The sequence below is a fragment of the Balaenoptera physalus genome (genome assembly GCF_965194825.1).
Source record: "Balaenoptera physalus genome assembly, chromosome: 16".
Lineage (NCBI taxonomy): Eukaryota > Metazoa > Chordata > Mammalia > Artiodactyla > Balaenopteridae > Balaenoptera > Balaenoptera physalus.
This window is the reverse complement of record NC_138898.1, coordinates 53,905,670-53,919,878: the sequence shown is the minus strand read 5'-3', so window position 1 is coordinate 53,919,878 and position 14,209 is coordinate 53,905,670. Positions and strand designations below refer to the sequence as shown.

At 40.5% G+C, this 14,209-nt stretch overlaps 1 protein-coding gene across 6 annotated transcripts; it reads left to right on the top strand.

Annotated features, from left to right (window-relative positions):
• The first annotated feature begins 38 nt into the window (after window positions 1–38).
• On the top strand, window positions 39–13,161 carry ZNF200 (zinc finger protein 200). 6 transcript variants are annotated; one of them, XM_082428777.1, is made up of 6 exons: window positions 103–273; window positions 991–1,317; window positions 1,947–2,038; window positions 2,337–2,460; window positions 2,607–2,674; window positions 10,879–11,076. In XM_082428777.1, exons 2-6 carry the CDS (start codon window positions 1,071–1,073, stop codon window positions 10,924–10,926), a joined length of 579 nt encoding a protein of 192 aa, XP_082284903.1. In that variant the 5' UTR covers window positions 103–273; window positions 991–1,070; the 3' UTR covers window positions 10,927–11,076. The 6 variants fall into 6 exon arrangements, with proteins under 6 accessions (XP_082284901.1, XP_082284903.1, XP_082284900.1 ...); XM_082428775.1 differs by lacking the exon at window positions 2,607–2,674 and having other exon boundaries at window positions 39–149; window positions 10,879–13,161; XM_082428774.1 differs by lacking the exon at window positions 2,607–2,674 and having other exon boundaries at window positions 103–149; window positions 910–1,317; window positions 10,879–13,161.
• Window positions 13,162–14,209: the final 1,048 nt, after the last annotated feature.

Here is a 14,209-nt window from a genome sequence, read left to right as displayed (position 1 = left end):
TCCAAGCGAGGAGACCAGGCTTCCGCACCGGAAACGGGGCACCGGGCGTGACGTCACTGCTGCCTCGGCGCACGGCCTCCCAGAAGGCACCGCGTCCCTGCCGTCCTCCCCAACTGACGGCGGCGCACACCAATAGTCGCCGGCTGCCTGTGAGGACATTCCGAAGGGCGAGGGGTGGGCTTGGCCTCTCGAGCCTAGTTTCCCGGTCTCTCCCCGAGTCTGGGTCTCTGGGTTGTCCCCAGTGAGCGCCCAGGGGCGGCAGAACCCCAAGAGGTGAGGGACTCCGGGAGGGCGGGAACCAGGCTGAGGCGGCCTCTGGGGAGCGGAACAGAGTCTATTGCTAGGGGATCCTGGCCGGATAGGTATCCGGGAGCGCACCCCAGGCAATGCCACCAGCTGGGCTTTGCGGTGAAGGTGCCCCTTGGCCAGTGGGAGAGGCTGCAGAGCGGGCCTGGCTTGGTGGGCCCTACTGGGATGTCCCCTGTCGCTCTTACAGGGCTTTGAGGGTGGAAAGGAGTCAGCAGGCCACATGTAGACACCTCATGCGGCCTTGCGTTTGCTCCTTGAACCATCAGCAGCCCCCGGAAGGGCATCCGAGGGACCTGCGGTCCAAGGGACGCAGTGAGGCCAGATTCAGTGGCCCAGTTGACTTGTAAACAGATGCCCTCGGTATTGGACCCCTGATTTCCTGTCTTCTGGCCCATTGCTTCTTCTACCAGCATGAGTTAAACCTTTCTTCCCAGTGGAGTTTGCACTTCATTTTCTCATGAGGATGGCTCTTGAGGTTTGAACATCTTCTGCTTTCATTCTCAGGATATTCCTTTCAGGCCTTGCTAAGAGTATCGGGTCAGGAATCTTCCTTACGGTTCTGAGTTCCCTACCGTAGCTTATCTTTCCTTTTTGATTTAGATCTCATGTGGCCTCACTTTGCAAGACACATACTGGAGTGCAGGCATCTCCGGCCTGACTCATGGTTTCTCTCATCTGCAGCGTGACTGACAGGTTTCCTCCAGTAAGAGGTGACTCTTGAAGCTCTGCAGAAACAAGTGTGTGTGTGATTTCAAGGCACGATGGCTGCAAAAGTGGTTCCTATACCACCAAAGCCAAAGAGGTCCTTTATACTGAGAGTTCCTCCTAACTCCAAGCTGGGCCAAGATCTACTTCGAGATGCTACTAGTGGGCCCAAGACCATTCACCAGCTGGTTCTGGAGCACTTCCTCACCTTCTTGCCCAAGCCAAGCCTAGTCCAGCCCAGTCAGAAAGTCAAGGAGACCTTGGTTATTGTGAAGGATGTGAGCTCAAACCTTCAGAACAGAGGTAAGAAGCACATACTGTTTTACTAGAAGAGAAGGGGATAGTACTGGGGGCTGAGCTAGACTTCCCTGTTAGTAATGAATTCAAGTTAGGTTGGTGGGTGTCGGAAAAAAAGAGTTGATTCCAATAAGTCAACATGCCAGGGAGAGGGAGTATTTTTTTCTCAAGCTGGAGCTTGAATGGTTTGCTAAGTGTGTGTAAAGCCACAGAATAAACAGTGTGTCTCTTTTCTGTAGTGTCAGTTTTACCCAGACATTGGGGGAGGGGGAGTATCTTTTTAGGATAAAGGAATGTGGATGAATTATTGAATTGACTTCAGCTTATGTGGAATTTTGTTAACTTTTGTGCTTGCTGTGGGCATCTTCAGACTTAACCTTTCCCCATCCTTCCCCTTAGTAGTAACGGGAATTTTAAAAGGTGCTTAGGGGAATATCCTTTTCGTAGTGAAGAGACCCCATATAGGTTCAAGACCCTGTGGTTTGTGGATTGATCTCTGACTGGGCTCATAGGAACAGAAAAAGCTTTGAGTTACCTACCAAAGGAATGAGGACAGCCTGGCTTCAAGGTGTGGATAGAGTCTCCATATTAGAGTCACTGACTTTTCTATTAACTACAGCTTCCTCTTTCCCCAGTGCAATCTCATACCTTAGTGAAGCTTCTACCCAGAGAAGGAATCCAGCAGAAACAGGAGGCAGTGTCTCTGTGTTTGAAAGCTGAGTCTGAGGTGGGTTCAGTTTTCCTGTTCACTGTTTGAGTGTATCACCTTCTCTACTCTTGCAGCCCTCCTGTATGTATAAACCCACTCTTGGGAGTCAGCAGGGAGATGGGGCTCTTTCTTCACTGCCTCCTTGGACAGTCATCTTTTTTTTTTTCCTCTGGCTCCTCTCTGAGCCTGGCTTTCCTATCTGCGTGGGACTTCTAGATCCCTTTTGCCATCCCTTCCCTGATCTTGGTCTTTCTTAACAGCAGGGCTGTCAAGGAACCTCTGTTACTAAGAGGAAGGGGGCCTGTTGCTCTTTCAGGAGCTGGTGGTCTTTGAGGATTTGAATGTATTTCACTCCCAAGAAGAATGTGTAAGCTTGGATCCTGTTCAGCAGCCCACCTCAGAGATTCAAGACAACAGTATTGGGGAGATGATGTTACTGGGTAAGAAATCAAGTCCCTTGTGTGTTCAGATTGAAGGCTATGGGAAAAGCATGTTCTATTTCATCTTAGACTTTTTTGAGACATTGTTCACACCAGCTAAGTACATGTTCATGCACATTTAATTTTTGATTTATTCCATGTGGCAGAGCCTTCTCCAGCTGTGAGTGGCCATTTTCCCTGTATCTTGGGGGCAGTAAGGAGGGGACTTCTCTTGGTAAGCAAGACTTGAGGTTGATATACTCACAAATCAAATATTTAAACAGATAGAAAATGCAAGTATACTGTTTCTGAATCTCTGCATCCAGTGGTATTCTCCCCACAGATATATTTTACATCAGTGTATTTATTGGACTTATGACTAATTCTTTTAAGTCTTTTTTTTCCCTTGATGTTCAATAATTGTGAAGCCTACTAGTGTAAGAGAAAATATATCCCACTTTTGATGGAAATAACATCTGGCACTTATTAAGCACTTGTGTGCCAATATGTGCTAGACATTTCTAACTACTTTGCATGCATTTATTATCTCATGTAATTCTTATGATAGTACTGTGGGGTATAGGAATCATTACTATTTCATAGATGATGGAACTGAAGCAGAGAAAAGTTAAGAAATTTGCTAAAGGTCACACAGCAGTAGGTAGTAGAGCAGGGATTTGGACTCAGGGAATCTAACATCAGAGCTTACAGTCTTGGCCCAGTACAGTACTGCCTCCTTGCTGCATTTCTCATAGTTTCATCAGTGAATTTCCTATATGGTTGGTGAATGAAGCCTTCTTCATTTTTACTCATTTCCCAGTAGTGGCTAACAAGTGCTACATAGAAACTCATCTGGCAGCAGCTTCTCTGTAAGCTGCTTAGAGATGCTTCAGTTTTTCCCTAGAAATATACTGCTACCCTAGAGCCAGGGTCCCTCAAAAATCATTTTGCTGAGTGCCTAATACTTTTTACCTTGCCTTCAAGACTGGTTCTGAGGCTGAAATGGAGCAAAGAGTGGGTTTTGTGAGTTGCCCAGGGTGACAGAAATGCATAATGATTACTCAACTCTGTAGTTGTCTTATCCTGTATGGTTGGGGTGGTGGTACATAATAGGCCTGGTTAATTTCCCATAGATTATTATATGTAATATTTTCTTTATTTTAGGAAACCGTATAAACAGATCAGATTTATTACACTGAGTTTTTCCTGAGTCTTAGGCAAAGCTAGCATTTATTTTGGGTGACTGGCTGTTGGGCATGTTGCCAACTTCAGGAACACTTTGGCCCTGCACGTTGAGGCCCTGAGACCCAATCCTCACCCTCTCCTTTCCTCTCCCTTGTCCATACTCTGAAGCTGATGATTTAAGCTTAGAGTCATTCACCACATTTAATAAATGCTGTTTTCCCCTCAGGCAGGGTTGGGTTTTGGAGTTGATATTCAAGGTTAAAAATATATATAATGCTCCATTTCTACCCTCTAAGAGCTTCTAAGTTACAGTTGTAAAGAGCTATGATAAGTCAAGGCAGGATTTGGACCCAGGAGCAGAGTTCGGAAGAACACGGATTTGATTTTAGATGAGATTCAGTCCATGGCAGGAAATAAAATGAGGTTATCCTCTGGGCACTTGGACATTGGGGATTGGAGGTCAGATGTAAGGATGTAGAGATTTGGGAGTCATCAGCATATAGCTGATAGTTGAAATACTAACATTTGGTCGGTTTGCAAAGGGAAAAGTGTAAGGGAATGAACCTCGTGGGGACAGGAATCAAAAGGAAGGCCCTTGACAGAGGAAGACAGAATTTGTGTTTCAGTCCAAGTAAACCACATGAAAACAACCAGAAAGGTTGAGCACTTAAATTCTCAGTGAGATAGTTCTTATGGTTGTATCTGCCCTCTACTGTGGTAAGAGAATATACCTTTCCAAGATTGATACAAATTGACTACATACTATGCAACAAAAACACAATAGAGTCCAAAGAGTAGAAATTATACATTAGGATCTATCACAATACAACTAGAAATTAATAATGAAATCAGAGAAAACAATTTCTTTCTACCAGTAAAGTTTAAAACTATTAAGTAACTTTGGGTCAAAGGAGTAATACAAATTAAAATCGCATAATTTTTCTGCAAAACACTATGTATCAGAATCTATGGTATAATCTAAAGTGGTACTCATAAGAATATGCAAGGATGTAAAAACATGTATACTGGTTTACAGAAATTAAGCCTCTGACTCAAAGTTAGGAAAACAAGATAAGGGAAAACAGGAACAAAATATTAATAAATACAAACTTAGAAATCAATAAGTTAAAAATAGAAAAAATAGAGGAACTAATAAGTAGAAAGATTTACACACAAATAGATAAACCAATTTCCATACAGGAAACTGAAATTGTCAAAAAACTAGTCCCACACACAAGAAAAAGGACCAGCCTTAGTTTCACAGAAAATTCTTGTAAATCTTTAAAAATTTGAGAGTTCAAATTCTATGAGAACTCAGAGTATAGAAAAAGAAGGAAAACTTCCAGGTTCTTTTTATGACATTAGTGTAACAAAGATATCACAACCTGATGAAAATTGCAATGACCAAATAAGATTTATTCCAGGAATACAAAAATGATTTAGTCATAGAAAGTCTATTTGTTATAAGTCTGTCCATCTGAAAATAAAAAGGAGAAATAGCCTATGATCATTTTCATAGTTATTGAAAAGATATTTGACAAAATACAAACCTCTTCTTCATAAGAACACTTAACAAACTAGTGACTAATGGATACTTCCTTAATGGGCTACATATCCTTTCAGCCAGCATCATCTTTAATGGGAAACACTGGGGGCATTCCCACTAGAATTAGGAATACCACAGTGAAGCCCACTACCACTACTTCTATTTAATATTTTGTTTCAGGTATTAGCCAGTGCAGTTAAATGAGAAGGAAATTAGCCGTATTATAAGAACTTAAGAGAAAGATAAAACTACACCTATTTACATATAATTGTGTAGCTGGAAAACCCTAGAGAATGTCTGAAAACTTATTCCAAATAATAAGCATTTAGTAAGGCAATGAGATGTAAAATTATTATACCGAAATCATTCATGCAAACACAATCATTTAGAAGATATACAATAGGAACAAAAAAGATAAAACACCTAGGAATAAACTTAAGAAGTGTGCAAAAATTGTGAGGAAAACTTTAAAACACTTCTAAAGGACACAGAAGTAGATTTGAATGAATGGAAAGAAGTATCATGTTCTTGGTGGGGAAGATTTTAACATAAAAAAAGGTCAGTTCGCCCCAAATTGATTTATGAATTCAATGTAATCCCTTTAACAAAACCAATAGGATTTTTTTCCCCTGGAACTAGGCAGTCCGATCTCAAATTCAAATGGAAAAATAACTACAAGTAACGGGGAAAATTGAAAAGAAGAGCAGTGGTGCAGGAGGGTTCTAGCCCTATCAGGTATTAAAGCAGCCTCTAAAGCCTGTCATGAAAACAGTATATAGTATTGGCATGTGACTAGATAGACCAATGGGATGGAATAAGAAGTCCAGGGACCTCCCTGGTGGCGCAGTGGTTAAGAATCCACCTGCCAGTGCAGGGAACATGGGTTTGATCCCTGGTCGGGGAAGATCCCACATGCTGCAGAGCAACTAAGCCCATGCGCCACAACTAGTGAAGCCCGTGTGCCACAACTACTGAAGCCTGTGTGCCTAGAGCCCGTGCTCCACAACAAGAGAAGCCACCGCAATGAGAAGCCCACAGACTGCAACGAAGAGTAGCCCCCACTCTCTGCAACTAGAGAAAGCCCCGCACGCAGCAACGAAGACCCAACGTAGCCAAAAATAAACTAATTAATAACAAAATTAATTAAGTAAAAAAAAAGTGCAGAAATAGCTTCAAATACACATGAGGATTTAGTTTGTGATAAAGTTGGAATCTCCAATCAGCAAGGTAAAGAGGGACTTTTTGATAAAAGGTGTTGTGACAACTTAGTAGCCATTTGGTGAATCATACCTTACTTTGCACACCAAGAAAAACTCCCAGTGGATCAAAGGGTGAAATCCTTTATAACCGTGGGCTAGGAAGACTTTTCTAATTAAGACTCAAAAATCCAGAAGTCTTGAAAGAAAATATCAATAACATAAATACATAAAAATTTTAAAACTTCTGTATGACAAAATAAAAAACAAATATCTGAGCAAATAAAATGCAGTAAATTGGAGATAAATATTTGCAACTTATATCAGACAAAAGCCTAATCTTCCTAATTGATTAAGAATTTCTAGAAATTGGGAAGAGAAAGATCAACAGATTTTCTCAGAAATACAAATTACTCTAAAATACATGAAAGAGGGCTTCCCTGGTGGCGCAGTGGTTAAGAAACCGCCTGCCAATGCAGGGAGCACGGGTTCGAGCCCTGGTCCAGGAAGATCCCACATGCTGCGGAGCAACTAAGCCCATGCGCCACAACTACTGAGCCTGTGCTCCAGAGCCTGTGAGCCACAACTACTGAAGCCCCTGCACCTAGAGCTCATGCTCTGCAACAAGAGAAGCCACTGCAACGAGAAACCTGCACATGGCAACAAAGAGTAGCCCCTGCTCATCGCAACTAGAGAAAGCCCACACACAGCAATGAAGACCCAACGCAGCCAAAAATAAATCAATAAATCAATAAAAAAGAAATTTTAAAAATAAAATACATGAAAGATGTCCAGCCCTACTCATAATTAGAAATGCAGATAAAACCTTTACTGAGTTACCTTTTTTTAAAAAAAAAATCTCAGATTTATAGAAATCAGAAACTTAACACATTGGTGGTGAGGTTGTTGGGAGATGGGTATATTACTGGTGGGCATGCAGAATGGTACAGTTCCTGTTTATGAGAATCTGTAATTACCCATATTACAGACGCATTTACCTTTTGATCTAGCAGACCCACTTCAGGGAATCTGAATTACAGATAATAGCAATAGCACACATTCAAAATAATGTACAAACAAGGTTTATTCATTGTGGTATTGTTTGTAAAAACACAAAGTTGAAAACAAGTGTTTCTGCAGGGGGCTGGTTGAATATGGTATGTTTCCACACATGATACCATGATAATCTCTGTGCACTGGAATATAGCGACTGAAGTAAGGCAAGCAGCAGAAATATACATAGTGTACTACCTTTTATGTAAGAAAGGGGGAGAAAAAGAAAACGTATTGCCTAAAGAAACAATGGGAAAACAAAAAGAAATTAATAAAAACTGCTACCTGTCTGGGGAATGAATAGAATGGATGGGGAGAGGGATGAGAGTAAGGCTCTCTGTGTATACTCTTTCCTGTTTTGATTTTTTGAGCCATATAAATATGTTAGCTACTAAAATTATTTTATTTTTAAAGTTAGTACAGTAAAGGAAGGTAAAATACAGTTTCCCATGAACAACACAGGGATGAGGGGTGCTGACCCTCCCAGCAGTCAAAAATCAATGCATAATTGATAGTCAGCCCCCCATACCCGCTGTTCCTCTATATCCATGGTTCTGCATCTGCAGATTCAACCAACCTTGGATTGCATAGTACTGTAGTACTTATTGTTGAAAACATTCTGCGTATAAGTGGACTTTCGCAGTTCAAACCTGTGTTGTTGAAGAGTCAACTGTATTTTCATTGACCCTTTCAGAAAAACAAGAAAAATCATATGAGTTTCAACTAATTGTTCTGAAAACAGATATTTAGCTCTTTAATATAACCTAATGTTCATAATCATTCATAAAATGCTGATGGTAATTCCTGAAAACAGAATAAAGAAACCTGCTATCACTATTAATATCATTAACTAATTTTCTAAAGCAAGAAGATAAGAAAAAGGGGTTGAGAAGAATGAATATTGGAAAGAGAGGGAACCAAAATATGATTTGTACTTAGAAAATCTAAAAGGATCAACTAAAACATTATTATATTTAATAGTTTTAAAGTAGGTTAATAGGAATAAATATTTAACAATCAATAAATAGCATTCTTTTTTTTTTAAATTTATTTTTGGCTGCTTTGGGTCTTCATTGCTGTGCGTGGGCTTTCTCTAGTTGTGGCGAGAGGGGGCTACTCTTCCTTATGGTGCATGGGCTTCTCATTGCAGTGGCTTCTCTTGTTGTGGAGCACAGGCTGTAGGCTTGTGGCACGTGGGCTCAGTAGTTGTGGCTTGCGGGCTCTAGAGCACAGCCTCAGTAGTTGTGGCACACGGGCTTAGCTCCGTGGCATGTGGGATCTTCCCGGACCAGGGCTTGAACCCGTGTCCCCTGCACTGGCAGGTGGATTCTTAACCACTGCGCCACCGGGGAAGCCCAATAAATAGCATTCTTAAATAAACGCAAAATAATGAGAGCTCTCATTCAGAATGTAAGATAGGAGTAAACTAGAGAAATGTTTTATTGGTAAATAGAAAAGAAGATTCTTAAATATTGGAGAGAAACAGGTCTAAACTGAAAAACTAAAATCATGTAAAATAAAGATAGCAGTGCCCTCCAGATTTATTTATACTGTAAATACACTCAGTCAAATTTGTGAAAAGGTAGAAGTGGATGTTCTGACTGGTTTTACCAATATTAGACATGTTACAAACAACAAACAGTGTGATACTAAACTCCAAATGTATTAGGGTTAACTGTAAAAATAAGTCATAAAAGAATGGTTAGGAGACTTCCCTGGGTGCACAGTGGTTAAGAATCCACCTGGCAATGCAGGGGACACAGGTTCAATCCCTGGTCCAGGAAGATCCCACATGCCGCAGAGCAACTAAGCCTGTGCGCCTAGAGCCCCTGCTCCACAACAAAGAGAAGCCACCACAAGAAGCCTGTGCACCGCAACGAAGGGTAGCCCCCGCTCGCCACAAAAAGAGAAAGCCTGCGCACAGCAACGAAGACCCAATGCAACCAAATAAATAAATAAAAATACCTTTTTTAAAAAAAGAAAGAATGGCCAGGAAACAATAGAAATTTATCAGATTTTAAGACTAATTTTTTTTTTCTGGTTTTAAGTTGGGAGTTATTATAGAGGGAGACTTCCATTAATATATCAGTAGTGATTGATAAAGAGATTAAGATTTGTAATATATAAAATTTATTTAAATTTATAAAAGTCTCAGCCCAATAGATAAATTACTAGTTTGCAGTAATCAAAGTGCAAAGTAAAGCTACAATGAGAAAACATTGTATACCTATTAAATATTTGAAAATTATATCTACTGCCAGCAAGATTAGGTAAAATTGATAACCACATGTTGATGATTGTATTGAAATTTGTACAGCTTGTTTGGAAAGCAGTATAACAGTTCATACCAAGAGCTGTGATAAAAATTGGCATGTGCTTTGACCCAGCATTTTCATTATCCTAAGGGAATCGCTAAAAGAAATAATTTAAAAGAAAAAATTTTATTGGTGTGAAACTGCTAAATCCAGCAGAGATGCATATTCTAGCTTCAGGTTCAGTCACATTATCTAAGTGGTTGATTTAATCCTTTACTTTAATCTCAGTAAGTTGCCTGGAGTCAGACAAGTTCCTTGTCACGTCACCTGTTCAGAGCATACTTTTTTTGTTTTTCACTTTGTTGCCTAGTCTTTATAACTTGTTATTTTACACAGACTTTTTTTGGGAAATACAAATGCAGAAAAGTCTACAAATCCTAAGTGTACAGCTCAGATTTTCACAAAATGTACACATTTGTCTAACCACACCCAAAACTGACTATTCCTAACAGCCCAGAAATCCCACTGTGCCCCCTTCTCAGTCACTACTCTCCTTCCTCCCCAAAAATGACAACTATTGACTTCTACCATAGTTTCATTTTATCAATTGTAGTAATCCTTTAATGTCCAAATAATAATCCATTGTGTGAATATGCTATACCTCCTTTAGTTGTGGTCATTTGAATTTTTCCAGTTTTTCACTATATTGGATATTATAATATTACCTAATACTATAATATTTTAATATTTAATGTAGTGAAAACCTGGAAGTAACTCATCTTACCATTCACTTACTAGCCTCCTAAAGATTACAAGTAGTACCCTTCAGTATTTATGTCCTTTATCCCCTGGTCCTTATTAGCTCAGTGCTCTACACAATATAAGGTCAGTATGAACTTGTTGAGTGAGTAGTTGGTGCTTATTCAGAAAACAAACAAATGAAATCTTTTAATGTAGTCCCACTCATTCCAATTTTTAAAGAAAAGTAAAAAGAGGACTGTGTGCTTGCATTATTGGGTATGGAAAGATTTATCAGTCATGTATCCCACCCTCATTAAGGGTGGAAAAGTGTTGATGGCAATTATCGGCCAGTCCTCAGACTTCTGACTTTCAAGGTTATTGTTTCATGAGAAATCTGACGTGTTTTTTCCTGCCTGGTATCATAGCCCTCAAAAGTTATTAAATTCTCTCTCTGTTTCAACAGTCAGTGACAGTAATCCTGAGGGTGAAGATCTTCAGAAAGAACCTGTAGAGAATGAAGATCAGAGAGAAAAGTCTTCAGATTGTGATGAAATTGATTGCTCCGTGGTCTCTGAGCAACCTCCAGATTGCCAGAAAGAGGAAAGACTAAATACATCCATTCCAAAGGAAAGGAAAATGAGAAATCTTTTAGTTACCATCAAAAATGATACTCCACTAGAGGAACTCTCAAAATATGTGGATATCAGTGTTATCGCACTTACCAGAAATCGGAGAACAAGAAGATGGTATACTTGTCCACTGTGTGGGAAACAGTTTAATGAAAGTTCTTACCTTATTTCCCACCAGAGGACTCACACTGGAGAAAAGCCCTATGACTGTAGTCACTGTGGGAAAAGCTTCAATCATAAAACAAACCTTAATAAACATGAGCGAATCCATACAGGAGAGAAACCTTATTCATGTTCTCAATGTGGGAAAAACTTTCGTCAGAATTCTCATCGGAGTCGCCATGAAGGAATCCATATAAGGGAGAAGATATTTAAGTGTCCAGAATGTGGGAAAACCTTCCCAGGAAACAAAGAATTTGTGATTCATCTGCAGAGTCACGAGGCTAAGAGGCCATATGGTTGTACAAAGTGTGGGAGGAGGTTTGGTCGGCTGTCAAACTGTACCCGGCATGAAAAAACCCATTCAGCATGTAAGACCCGAAAACAGAAGTGGGATCGGGAAAGGTCTGATGGTCCTGCCTCAACCTGAAATACTCCTTAAGGAATTCTGAATTCCCAGGCTATCTGAAAAGATAGAGATAAGAAAACCTCATTATAGCCAAAATTGGATAAATACCCATGTTTGCTGAAACCTCAAGTTTTTAGAAAATTCACAGGGGGAAGAAAAAAAACAAAAACATCCTCAAGGGCTGTACCTCAGTTAGCAACCAGGCGTTTTGGACTAGAGTGAGCTTTTGTGAACTTGTATAACAATGTACAGGTCACAGATCCCTTTCCTGAAAAATGCTTTGAAATATGAGTCTGGGGGCTGCTTACCTTCAAGGTGAAGAGTGGTGAGTGTCCTGAAAGTATATCCAGCTTTTCCCCCACATAGGAATTCACACTTGAGAAATAATGTAAAGGTCCTTATCTGGAACTCTGTTCCCCTAAAAGAACCAAACTACTGATTTGTTAAGTCAACAGCTTCTATTAGCAACTCATATAACCCTCTAAGGATACCCTTAAAGCCTGAGAGTTGAAAGGGATTGTTTACTTTGGAATTTAGGAAAATACAGCAAGTGAATGTCAAGGATGTAGTCTGTCATTTGTATGTGATCTAAACTAACGATGAATTTCAATAACATTTGCAGTTTGTGGTGAAAAGTGACTGTTTTACAGAAATCCTTTCACAACGTAATTTAAGTGTCTACTGTTCTCACTGTATTTTGTTCTGCAATTAATTGCTCACACAGCTCTCTCATGCCTTTCCCTTGCCAAAAGAAGTTTGGGTCGCTCAGGCCTGGCCACCCAGCCCTGCTCCTGGAAAAGCTCTTTAGAATCTTGCCCCTCTGTTGAGTCGAGAAGAAAACCTGCTAGGAAGGAAACCCCAAGAGGAGGAGGAGGACGTTGGCTTGGATCCATGGCTGGTCAATAAACTTGCCATATGCGTATTTCCCATCAGACCTTTGGCAATGGGTGGTCACTACCTCACAAGCGAAGTGTTTTTTACTTTTAGAAATTATGTCTCCAATAGCTAGCTCACATTACCCCTCAGGAGACAGGGTTCCAGTGTCCTCACTGTAGTGGATATTTGTTCTCTTTGGCCTCCTGATACCCAGACTTTCCTGACTTGTCTGCCAGAGGCAAGGCCAGTGGTGCCTTCACGGGACCGATCCTGTGGTGCGTCATTTTAAGGATTCTTGATCAGTCTTGCTCTTCTTAGATTTCCTAAGGTTTTACATTGGTATTTTGATTGGAATAGGTTAAATCCTATATATCAGTACTATTGGGGGAAAATTACCTTTACAAATTTTGTTTCCTATCCAGAAGCATACCTTTCCATTGATTAGAGTATTCCTAAGTTTTTCTAATTTTCTTCATGTAAGTTCTACACAATTTTGTTACTGTAAATAGTTTTTTTCATTATATTTTTCTAGTTGGTTATTGCTTTTACATAGGAAAGTTATTTTTAATTATATATTTGCAAAACTAGCCACTTCTCTGAATGCAATGTTCAGTAATTTTGTAATTTCTCAGTTCTGTTAAAATTTGTGGTTAAAAATTATACCATCTACAAATAGTAGTTTTGTTTCTTCCTTTATGCCTATTGCTCTTTTTTTGTTGTTAAAATATGTGGTTCTAAGCTTTGTTGTGGTACAAAGCATGCTAAAAGGACATTTTATGATACAATTCAGTCCTGAGTCCTAATTAAAGATAGAAAAAGAAACCCCAACATTTAAAACCACACTAAAACAGGCTTTATCAATGTTGTCTTTCAAGCCTACTGTATCCTTTAAAATAAGGGACAAAACTGGCTGCCAGCATTATTCTCTTACTCCTTTGCAAGTCTGGCCAGGGTCCACCCAGTTATTGTGCAGAGGGACCCACCTATGCACCCAGAAAACTTAAAAGGCTAAATGGCTGCCGGGCAGTGACAGGAGAGGATGAGGTCCCATGGGCAAGATGGTCCTGTTCCCTGCCCAACAGTCGGGCCACAAGGTCCCGAAGATGTTTGTGTTGTTGATGCTCCCGTGACCCAAACCCCCTCCCTACACCCAGCAAGTGCCTTCCGTGCCCCACCAGTAAAGTGTGCAAGGTCAAGGCCCCTGGGAGGGCACCCCGAGAAGCTGTTAGACAACAAGTAAGTGCCTGATAAGGAGCCTGACAACAGCTAATGAGAAAAAGTAAACAGAACAACGAATGGTTTTCCAGTAGAGCAGCAAAGTCCAGTTAGAAAATATGAAGGACCAAAGATCCTATTCCTACAGCAGCTATAAATCTAAAGCACACATCATCTAAAGCCTTGGCACCAGGCCCTGGGTTGTAACGGGGAGCAACAAACCCATGGAGTTTCCCAGGGTGTGGGGTGCCGGTGGGGGCAGAAATTCAGTAAATCTCAAAAAGAGGTATGCAGCTACACACAAGTGCTACGAAGGAAAGGCTGCTAGGAGTGATACTGGTGGGTTTTCTAGGGAGGACTTCTGGGGAAGTGACATTTAAACTGAGACCAGAAGGATGAGATGAGGGAGGAAGGGAGCAGCGAGGGGATGTTCCAGTAATAAGACATGAACATATAATCTTCAGATAAACATGAGCGGCTAAAAGAAATATATGAAAAAACGTTTG

What these genes read in the sequence shown, in the direction of transcription:
- ZNF200 (XM_082428775.1), top strand. Translation starts at nt 1,071, where the DNA reads ATGGCTGCAAAAGTGGTTCCTATACCACCAAAGCCAAAGAGGTCCTTT. An exon ending in CTCAAACCTTCAGAACAGAG is followed by an intron (nt 1,318 to 1,946) that starts GTAAGAAGCACA and finishes CTCTTTCCCCAG; the next exon opens with TGCAATCTCATACCTTAGTG. An exon ending in TGGGGAGATGATGTTACTGG is followed by an intron (nt 2,461 to 10,878) that starts GTAAGAAATCAA and finishes CTGTTTCAACAG; the next exon opens with TCAGTGACAGTAATCCTGAG.